Here is a 12052-nt window from a genome sequence, read left to right on the forward strand (position 1 = left end):
AAGGCTTAGTTGAATTAAAGCTCCTTAACACTATTGCTCCTAATAGTGTCAAAATTTACTATGAGACGATTTATCTGAATTGGAAAAATAGAAATGTTGTTCAGCATGGTAATCCAGCAAATTCAGTGATTATTTTAGCAACTAATGTACTATTTTCTACTATTAACAATGTTAATCCGGTTATTGATAGCTGGGGTGCTAACCTCCCTAGGGAGTTTCAGAATTCTTGGCACCCTCCACCGCAAGACTGGATTAAAATCAATGTGGATGCATCCCTTATGTCTTCTTATTCAGCTGGAATAGGAGGATGTTTTAGAGATCATAAAGGAAGATTATTGCTTGCATTTGGAGAAAAGAAAACTCATTGGGATATTTCTCATCTTGAAATGGAAGCTATTTGGACCCTTAGAAGATTCTTGCAACCGTGGATGAGGGAGTATAGAGGAATAATAATTGAAGGAGATAATATCAATGTTATCAACTTCATAAGAGATTCTTTGAAGAAGACCAATTGGCATAGGATGGATTGGATCGAGAAGGATTTTATGTTCTTGACCGACCTTAATAAGGTGATTCTTAATCATATTCATAGGAATTGTAATAAGGTAGCCGATTGTTGTGCTACTTTAGCTTTAGATTCTAGTTTTTACTTTGATAGTTCTTCTTTTTCTAGCATTCCTTCTTCTCTTTGTTTTCTTTTGAAGAAGGAATGTGAACCTCTTCTTTAGTTGTATCTAGCTTTCTTTCTCTACTAATTGCAATTTGCATTTCTCAAAAAAAAAAAAAAAAACACGTATAAGAGAGCATTTAGATGGTCTATTACTAACATTTGGGGCATTATTTTATCCATTTAAATGCATTATTTCCTATTGGAGGAAGCTTATCATCCTACAGTTGACTTCTAAATGAGGTTGAATCTAACTTTGAAAGAAGTGGTTTAGAAAGAAATTCTAAAATGGTTGGATGTGGGTATAATTTATTCTATTTATAATAATGATTTGGTTAACACAATTTATTGTGTTAAAAAAAGGAGGGTTAATTATTATTTCAAATGAGAAAAATAAGGGTATTCCTATTAAGACTGTGAATGAGTGGATGATATGTATTAATTATAAAAAACTTAACAAATCCACAAGGAATGATCATTTCCCATTATCCTTTATTGATCACATGCTAGATAGATTATCTAGGCAACCTTTCTACTATTTCTTATATGGCCATTATGGTTACTACCATATTCCAATTACCCCAAATGATCAAGACAAAATGACATTAACAAGTCATTTTGAAACCTTTCCCCTTAGATGTACGCCCTCTGGTTTGTGCAATGCCTTTATAAGTTTTCAATGATATATAATTTTAATCTTTTTTGACTTAATATAGTAGGACATTGAGATTTTCACGAATGAATTTTTAATTTTTAGGATAACCTTTAATACGAGTTTAGATTATCAAGAATTATTTTAAAGAGATGTGAGGAAATTAACCTTGTGATAAATAGGGAGAAATTAAAGTTTATAATGAAGGAATGCATTATCCAAGGACAAAAAAATCTCAAAGAGGAATATGAAGGTCAATAGTATGAAGATCCAAGTTAATGAGAATTTACCTCCTACTTTTGTTAAGGTGGTTTGGAGCTTTCTAGTTCATAGTGGATTTTATAGGCATATCATTAAGATTTTTCAAAAATAACTAAACTGCTTTGCCATTTGATAAAAGAAGATATACCTTTTAATTCTAATTTTGATAGATTAGCTGCATTTAAGAAACTAAAAAAAATATTTAGTTATTATACATATCATCATTTTACCTCAATGGTCTATGAATTTTGAAATAATATGTAATGCTAGTGACTATCCCATTAGGGTGGTTTAAGGATAAAGGCTAGATAAAACATTTCAAGCGATTTATTATGCCAGTATAAATTTAAATTATGCTCAAATTAATTATACTACTACTAAAAAAGACCTACTAGTGGTAATCTTTACCTTTGAGAAATTAATATCATATTTAATCGACACCAACGTAACTATTTTACTAATCACTATACTATCAAATGCTTATTAACCAAGAAGGATGGGAAATCTAGATTAATTAGATAGATTTTATTGCTACATGAATTTGATGTAGGGATTCTTGATATGAAATGATCTAAAAAATAGGTTGCTGCTCATTTGTCTAGATTAGAGAGGGAGGATTTTGAAAATACTCATAATGACATTAATGAATTACTTCTTGATGAGAAATTGTTTACATTGTGTTCTTTGTGTGTGTCTTGGTGTGCTGACATAATAAATTTCATTATGAGACATAATTCCCATTGACATGTCTTACACCCAAAGGCAAAAATTTATGAATGATGCAAAATTATATTTCTAGGATGAGCCTTGCTTATTTAGAAAGTGTAAAGATCATATTATTAGGCAGTGTATCCCTAAAGTTGAGATAGAACCCAAGTTTTTAAGTATTGAGGGCATTTATGAAGGTTTAGAATAACATTTAATATTCTTCAATATATATTTCATTGGCCCTACCCTTCTTAAGGATGTAATGATTATATAAAAAGATTTGATAGATGCTAAATGGTATGAAATATCTCTAAAAGACATGAAATGCCTCTTAAATACATGGTTAAAGTTGAAATTTTTTATGTTTGAGGATTTTATTCAATCCTTTAGAAGTCAATATATTTTGATAGCAGTTGATTATGTCTCCAAGTGATAGAAGGCATGACCAATCCCAAAATTAATGTTCAAGTAGTAATTAAGGAAATAAATTAAGGCTTGATTGATATAATCACATCATCCTAGACGATCGCAGGCTCGTCCGGGATGATCAGTTCAAAAATCCTTGGTTGCTTTTGGACAATCAAACAACGGTTAGCTCTTTTTCGAGCGATGTTCTGAATGATTTTCCTCGTTTTTGAACTAATTGATTGGGGCAATCGTGAGATCGGCATGGACGATCAAGCTAATTTTGGATTGTCCAGACCTCCTTTCCAAGCGATTGTCTGAATGATAATTTGTGATTTGAATTAATCATACAGGACAATATTTTATCATCCTAGATGATGTGAACAAAATTTCTTCTAATCGTCCCATGTCGTCCAGGCTGATTGAGCTTAATTTGTACTAATCGTACAAGACGACAAAAATATCATCTTGGATGATTATGTTAGTTCTTGAAATTCTATTTAAAGGACCCGAATTTTCTCATGCTTAAGACCTTGAGTGCTACTGTCTTGACCTGAGAGATCTTAGGGAGAGGGAGGGAGGGGGAGAGAGAGAGAGAGAGAGAGAGAGAGAGAGAGAGAGAGAGAGAGAGAGAAAGAGAGAGAGAGGAACTTGTGAGGGGGAGTTTGTGAGAGGGTTCACAAAGGTTGCTCCAAGCAAGGTTCCAAGTCATCTTCTCCATTCTTCATCCTTCATCCTTGGGGGGTTCTTGGGAGGTCTACTTCAACAAATGGTCTGGGTTCTCTGCCCTCTTTAGGAGGAAGCAAAAGGAGTCTGTTCTCTGCCGCACTAGGGTTGATGAAAAAGAGTCTGTTGTAAAGGCTTCTCCGCCTAGCTGTGGGAGCTAAAGGAGAGACACTTAGTTAGTGCAATACACGGAGGGTGGACGTAGGTCAAGGTTTGACTGAACCACTATAAATTTGATGTGATCTTTCTTTATTTTATTTTCGTATTTAATTTCCGCATTTGTTACTCTTTGTGGTGAATTATTTTGGTTTTAGTTTTGTGCTTTTATTAAGAAAATTTTTAAAATACCAATTCACCGCCCCTCTTGGTTAGCCTCGGGTTAGTTCCTAAGGGCTTAACATCTCTAACAAACTTTCAAGTGGTATCAGAGCGGGATTCCTGAAAACTAAGTTTGAAAACTTTTTGAATTTTGATCCATGGATAACAACGGAAATCATAATACTGCGGAAGGGTATTATATTACCCGTCCACCTTTGTTTGTTAATGATCCTTTTGATTTTTAGAAAACTCGCATGTCTACATTTTTATAATCAATTGACTATCGTATGTGGATGCTTGTTAAGGATGGTTATACACCTCCGACTGATAAACTTAATGACGTTACTGTTCCTCTTCCTTTTACTGATTGGACTCATGATGATAGGGATTTAGCACAACTTAATTCAAAGTGTTTAAAATTTTTTCCTGTGCTTTAAAATTGAAGATTATATGCATGTTTCAACTTGCACAATTGGTTAATAGATTTGGGATAAATTGTGTATCACTTATGAAGGAACCAAAGAAATTAAGCAATCTTGTTCGAATATTTTATTGCATGATTATAAACTTTTTGGTATAAAATCTAATGAAACAATTTTTAAAAAGTGTACAATGTTTACTCAGATTATTACTTCACTACATGCATTAGGAAAAGAACTTATTAACTATGAAAAAGTAAACAAAATTTAAGATGTTTTCATTACTCTTTTGATGCTATAATTACTGCAATTTTGGAATCTAAAGATTTAAATATCTATTCGATCGATAACTTACTTGGTTCACTCATTGCTTACAAGCAAGGGGTGAATCAAAGAAATCTTGATGTAGGTGAGAGGAAGAAGGAGAAAATGGTGGCACTTAAGGCAAATGACAAAAACACTGACTCCTCTGGGTTTGAAAGCGATGATGTTGCCTTAATCACGAGGTAATTTATGAGCTTTCTAAGGAAGAAGTACAATAATCATCAGAAGTGGAATAAATGTAAGGGTAATAAAAATTTTAAGAATTCTAATGATACAAATTATTTTGAATGCAGGAAGCTAGGACATGTTAAAACTGATTACCCTACACTCAAGTCTCACAAGCAAGGAAAAGGGTGAGGAGAAACCAAAGTTCAAGAAGGACAAGAAGAGATTCTAAAAGGCTTTCTGGGTGGATTCGGCATCAGACTCCTCCGAGACTAAACCTGAAGAGGAGACAACAAACTTGTGCTTAATGACAGACAATAATCTTGGTCAAAGTAACCAAGAAGAGGTATGTGAACCAACATATGATTAATTATTGGAAATATGCGATCACATGTATGCATCATATAAAAAACTCAAAAAATCTCATGAGAGCCTGAAAGTGGAATTTTTAAATCTACAAAAGGAGCATGAAAATCTTTTAAAAGATCACTCCCAAATTAATAGCAATCATATGACTTTACTTGATGATTTGATGCATTAAACAAAAAGCACATTGAATTAACCAATGCACATAATTCTTTAAATATATCTCATGCTGAGTTAGAAAAATAATTAACAAATCTCAAAGTTTTTGAAAATAAACCATTACATGCTATTCAAAACTTTAAAAGGAAGCATCACCATAGGAGTAGATTAGTGCATCCTTTTCCCGGAGTTAGATGTTTTTCATGTGGCATGCTAGGACACATAGCACACACTTACACCACTCACCATAGTTCACATTAGGTTTGGAGACCCAAGTTACATGATTCACAGCATGCATTGCATTCTACTTTCCATAAGAAGGAACCCAAATATGTTTGAGTTCCTAAATCTAACATTTGATAATTTTGTAGGAAAGCTCTCACAAAAGGCCTCATGAGAGCATGTGGTACCTGGATAGCGGATACTCTCGACATATGACTGGCGATGCCAATCAATTTATTTTGCTGGAGACCAGGACAAGAGGCAATGTGACTCTTGGAGATAACACCACTAGGAAGGTGGTAGGCTCAGCTATAATTGGTAATTCCTAGAACCTTTTGATTAAAAATATTTTGCTTGTAGATGAACTAAAACACAACTTTCTCAGCATCAGCAGCTTTGCGATAAGGGCTTCATCATAAAATTTTTAGCCAATTCATGCATTATCAGCTTAAATAATAACACTATTTTGCAGGGAAAATGGATCAACAATGTTTACATACTTGATTTAAATAACATTGAATGTGCTGCTTCATTTTGCTTAAAAATTGCTATTGATGATTCATGATTGTGGCACATGAGATTATTTCATGCTAGTATGAAAACCCTTAGAAAAGTGAGCCAAAAAGACTTAGTTATAGGTGTCCCCAAGCTTAAGTTTTCAAAAGACCACCTTTGTGATGCCTACCAATTAGGAAAGCAAGTCCATTCCATTTTTCACTCCATTAAGGACATTAGCACCTTTAGACCTTTAGAAGTCCTTCACATGGATTTGTTTGGACCCATTAACACTGCCAGCTTGGGAGGGAAAGTCTATGGTTTTGTGATTGTCAATGACTACTCGAGGTTTGCTTGGATTAGATTTCTTTCACACAAAAATAAGTCTTTTGGTTAGTTTAGAGCCTTCTTCACTTTGATTTAGAAAACGCTAGGTTGTGAGATATTGACCATCCATAGTGACCATGGGGAAGAGTTTGAAAATGAGAGATTTGGAGATTTTTGTGAGGACAAAGGGATTAGCCACAACTTCTCAGCTCCTAGGACGCCTCAGCAGAACAGGGTAGCTGAAAGGAAGAATCAGACCATAGTGGAAGCCGCTAGAGCCATGCTTGCTGAGTATTCACTTCTAAAATACTTTTGGGCTGAAGCGATTAGAACATCTTATTATTTGTTGAATAAGGTGAATGTTAGAGCCAAATTAGATAAGACACCCTATGAGGTCCTTAAGGGTAGGACACCCAATCTTTCTCACCTTCGTATCTTTGAGTATAAGGTTTTTATTCATAATAATGTGAAGTCTCACTTTGGAAAATTTGACCCAAAATCTGATGGAGTGTTCTTAGGATATTCTAGTGTTGGGAAGTCTTTTAGGGTGTTTAATAAGAGGACTTTAGTGGTGGAGGATGTTGTGACCCATGTCCCCAAGTTTGAGATTTTGATGATAGCAAATATTGTTGCCTGAACTACTGTTCCTTTAATATATTTTATTGTTTGCTATTGTCCTTGAGTACTAACATTTCAGGAAGATCACATGCCACTCAGGACAATGGGAAGACTCAAGACTAGTTAGATTAGGATTATGAGTCTGATAATGTAATTTATTATTTATTTTATTTTTTATTTTCTTGAGTCTGGCCACAAAATACAGATGAGTCTGAGCAATCATGCACACAAACAGGGGGAGAGGGTTTTTAAAAGTAAAAAATATTATTTTTCATTATCTGTTAATCGTACTGTATGAAGTTATTTCGTACTATATGATATTATATTATAAACGTATTCTGTGAACAAATAATATGGTACGACTACTATCATACTGTACGATGTATTTCAAATCCAAAACCCTAGCCGTCACATTAACTTAAGTAAGTTATTCAGTGCCTTTCATACTGTATGAAGGCCTTCATACTATATGATCTATTTAAAATACTTATTTAATTTAACCCATGATTAGTGCAAGAAATCAAGGCTTAATTACAAATTGAAAATTATATTGTACGAACACATTCGTACAATATGATGAATATAGATGAATTCAGATCGTCTCGAAGATCGTCTTGGACAATCCCTTATTTTTGTCTCATCGTACTGTACGATATATATTGTACCATACAATGAACAGAGACGATATTTGATCGTCCCGGAATTCATCCTGGACGATGCCTTTATTTTCACCATTCGTACTATACTATATGTATAATCCCATACGATGAACAGAGACAATATTTGATCATCCCGACTATCGTCCTGTACGAGCAGTAGTGTTGAGGATCGTACTGTATGATTTAAAATCATACCATATGATTAGATTTTGAACTATTCATACAACTTCATAACAGGATGAAGCCTCTTTATACATGTCGTACTGTATGATGATAAATCATACTGTATGATTGTAACAGCAACTTTGAAAATTTTAGGGATTTTGGAGCCTATTTTATGTGTCAAAATTTTTATGTTTTGAGAGAGAGATAAGAAGAGGAAAACATAATTAGAGAGGAAATACTTGGGAGAGAGATCTTGAGAAGTTTTGAGGGGTTGAGAGAGGAAGAAGAAGGTGAGCTTGGTGAGGGAGAAGAGGTGTGATGGAGATCATATGGTTGCTCCGATCTTGCTGCATCTTGCTCCTCCTGTGGCCCGGGAAGAACTTGAGGGAGGCTCTCTAAGGGGAGACTCTTCTACATCCGTGACCTCAAGGTACTCTGCCTTCTCTAGGAGGGAGAAAAATGAGAAGGTTCTCTGCCATCACCAGGAGGGTGAAAACAATGCTTGGCACTCCGCCATGCCTTGTTGGTGAAAGGGAGTATTGTAAGGGCTTCTCCGCCTTGCCGAGGGGGCGAAAAGAGAGTTATAGTTTGTAGTGAAATTCCCAGAGCAGAGGACTCCGGGGAGTGGATGTAGGTCATGGTTTGACCGAACCACTATAAAAATTTCGGTGTGTTTTTTCCTTATCATTGTTTTATTCTTGCTTGCATTTTATTTTCATAATCCTTGCTTGGTGAAAACTTGTGAAAGAAAAAGAATTCTATTGCTGCACGTTGAGAACAATTGTTTGCCTTCATAGTAGTTTAAATTTTCTTGTTAAAAAATTAAAAACATCAAAAAAATTAAAACTCCTACTTAGGTTTTAATTATTGCATTAAAATTTTCACAATTCACCACCCCTCTTGTCCATCTAGTAATTTCAGAGGAAACTACTCATGTAGTATTTGATGAGTTTGATCCTATAAAGCCTAGAGTTGAGGATGATGATGATTTTGGAGAGATTACCACTAGAGTAAAAAATTTAGAGAAGAGGGTAGAGCACCAAAACACTGAAGGAGTAGGAGACGTTATCCAAGGAGTAGAAAATGCAGATCTGGAGGAAAGGGTTGAACCTTCACACACTTTGCCTAGAGATTGGAGATACTCTTCGAGCTACCCTGAAGATTTGATCTTAGGAGACCCTTCTGATGGAGTTAGGACTAGACATGGACTTAGGAAAGAAGTGAATCACTATGCCTTTATCTCAATGATTAAACCCACCAATATAAACTAAGCCCTTTCTAATGAGTTTTGGATCTTAGCTATGTAGGAGGAGTTGAACCAATTTGTTAGGAATGATGTTTGGGAGCTTGTAGAAAGACCTAAGGAACAAAGTGTAGTTGGAACCAAGTGGGTCTTTAAGAATAAAGTGAATGATTCTTGAGTGGTGGTTAGGAATAAGGCAAGATTAGTGGCTAAGGGGTATAACCAAATAGAAGGGATAGATTTTGAGGAGACTTTTGCCCCTGTAGCTAGATTATAAGCCATTAGAGTGCTATTAGCCTTTATCTCTTATAAGGGATTTAAGCTTTTTCAAATAGACATTAAGAGTTTCTTTTTAAATGGGGTAATAAAAAAGGATATGTTTGTAGAATAACCCTCAGGTTTTGAAATTTCCAAATCATGTTTTCAAATTAAAAAAGGCCTTATATGGATTAAAGCAGGCACCCAGATATTGGTATGAGAGGCTTAGCACATTCTTACTGGAAAGGTAGTTCGTTAAGGGGAGCATAGACACAACCCTTTTTCTGAGAAAAGTAGGAGATGATTTACTCATTGTTCAAATCTATGTCGATGATATACTTTTTGGATCTTATGATAAGAGATTATGTGATGAATTTTCTAAAATAATGAGTAGAGAGTTTGAGATGAGTATGATAGCAGAGTTGCCATACTTTTTGGGGTTTAACATAAGATAATTAGATGATGGAACCTTTCTAAATCAATCAAAATATATAAAGGACATTTTGAAGAAGTATGAAAAGGATAAAGCCAAGCCAATTAATACTCCTGTTGCAAATCTGTTTTCATGGAATATATTTTGATGATTAGCAAACACTCTTGTTTCTCTACTACTGCCTTTACTACTGACATTTCAGGGCCACAAGATCGGACGAAATTGGAACCAGCTCAAGTTTGGGTAGACTAGGTCTGAGTCAGTCTGTAATTTTCTTTTTCCCTTTCTTGAGTCAATTGTAGCAATTGAAGTGTTCTGATGTTAAGTAACCCTACACACACACACACTTGAGTAATTTTTCTATCTAATTTAGAATTTTTATTTTTACTCACATCATCCCGGATGATATTTATATCAAACTGGACGATCGGGTTCAAAACATAAATCCTAATCAAGACATAGTGTTAAGGCAGTCGTCATTAGTCGATCGGCCTGGACGATAAACTCAAAACAAAAAGAATCATCCGCCGTGATCTATTTTGGCATTCTTAATTTTTGGATATCAACCATGACAAGCATGTATCAGCCTGGATGATTTGATACAATTATGCCTAAATTAATAAGGCATAAGGAAAGCAATTAAGATGATTGATACGATCACATTGTCCTAAACGATCTCAAGATCGGCCGAGACGATCAGTTCAAAAACCTTAGTTACTCCTGCACGATCAATATCGGACAGCTCACATTCCGGGCGATGGTCTGGCTGATCAGGATCGGGCAGCTCAAATTTTGGGCGATGCTCTGGACGATTTTCCTCTAATTTGAACTAATCGTCCAGGACAATCGTAAGATCGGCCAGGACGATCAAGCTATTTTGGAATTGTCCAGAACTCTTTCTAGAGTGATTGTCTGGACGATAATATGTGATTTAAACTAATCGTACATGATGATTTATAATAGTCTTGGATGATAGGAACACTTTTCTTCTATTCATCCAAGATCATCACAACTGATTAGGCTCAAATTGCACTGATCGTACATGACGATATTAATATTGTTCTGGATGATAATGTCGACAACTTACAATTAATGAGCTATTTTGAAGCTCTTCTATTTAAGGGCTATTGTTCTATATTTTGAACAATCTTTTGCTGCTGTCTTGACCTAAGAAAGCCTAGACGAGAGAGAGAGAGAGAGAGGATTTTATGAGGGGGAGCTTTTGAGGGAGATTCACAAGGGTTTCTCCAAGCATTATTCCACTTATTCTTCCAGTAGAGTCTCTTATACTTAGAAGGGTTGGGAGAGGTACGCTTTAGCTATTGATAGGGGTTCTCTGCCTGTTTCAGGAGGAAGCAAAAGGAGTTGGGTTCTCTGTCTTGCCGAGATGGCAAGAAGGAGGTTTTTGTAAGGGCTTCTCCGGGAAAACTCGCATGTCTACTTTTTTACAATCAGCTGATTATCTCATGTGGATGCTTATTAAAGAAGGACATTCTCCACCTTCTCGTGAACTTAATGGAATTAAAACTGAAGTGCCTTTTATTGAATGAACTTTTGATGAAAGAGATTTAGCTCAACTTAATGCAAAGTGTTTGAATTATTTTTTCTGTGCTTTAAAATCTGAAGACTACATGCGTGTTTCTACTTTCTCTACTGGAAAAAAGATTTGGGATAGGTTGTGCATTACTTATGAAGGAACCAATGAAGTTAAGCAATCTCGTTTGAATATTCTCTTGCATCATTATGAACTTTTTCATATGAAACCTTCTGAATCAATTTCTGATAATTATACAAGGTTTACTCAGATTGTAACTTCTTTGCATGCCTTAGGAAGAGAAGTTTCAAATTATACAAAAGTGAACAAAATTTTGAGATGCTTGCCTTCCTCTTTTGATACTAAAAAAACCGCCATTACTAAATCTAAAGATTTGAGTACTTATTCAATTGACAACTTACTTGGCTCACTCATTGCTTACAAGCAAGGAGTGAACCAAAGAAATTTGGATGCAGGTGAGAAAAGAAAGGAGAAAGTTGTGGCATTGAAGGCCAACGACACGAGCTCCGACTCTTCCGGGTCTGAAAGCGATGAATTTGCCTTAATCATAAGGCAATTCAAAAGCTTTCTAAGGAAGAAACAAAAGTATCATCAAAAGAGGAACAAAGGGAAACAAAAATTTTAAGAGCTCTAATGACATGGTTTATTTTGAATGCAGGAAATCTGGACATGTGAAAGTTGACTGCCCTATACTCAAGGCTCACTCAAGCAAAGAAAAGGGTGAGGAGAAACCCAAGTCTAGGAAGGACAAAAAGAAATTTCAAAAGGCATTCTGGGCGGACTCTGCATCCAATTCATCTGAGACTGAACCTGAAGATGAGACAACAAGCCTGTGCTTAATGGCAGATGATCATCTTGATCAAGAAGAGGTATGTGAACTATCCTACGACCAACTCCTTGAAGTTTC

The 12052-nt window shown here is 35.3% G+C and overlaps 1 protein-coding gene across 1 annotated transcript in view; it reads left to right on the top strand.

The window, feature by feature from the left end:
* LOC110113832 overlaps positions 1–11820 on the top strand; it is a 15689-nt gene extending 3869 nt beyond the window's left edge. The window contains exon 3 of the mRNA XM_020846534.1: positions 11804–11820. Coding sequence (XP_020702193.1) covers positions 11804–11820 — 17 coding nt within the window. The remainder of the gene's footprint in view (positions 1–11803) is intronic.
* The last annotated feature ends 232 nt before the right edge of the window (positions 11821–12052 follow it).

This window comes from Dendrobium catenatum, unplaced genomic scaffold (genome assembly GCF_001605985.2).
Source record: "Dendrobium catenatum unplaced genomic scaffold, ASM160598v2 fragScaff_scaffold_1024, whole genome shotgun sequence".
Lineage (NCBI taxonomy): Eukaryota > Viridiplantae > Streptophyta > Magnoliopsida > Asparagales > Orchidaceae > Dendrobium > Dendrobium catenatum.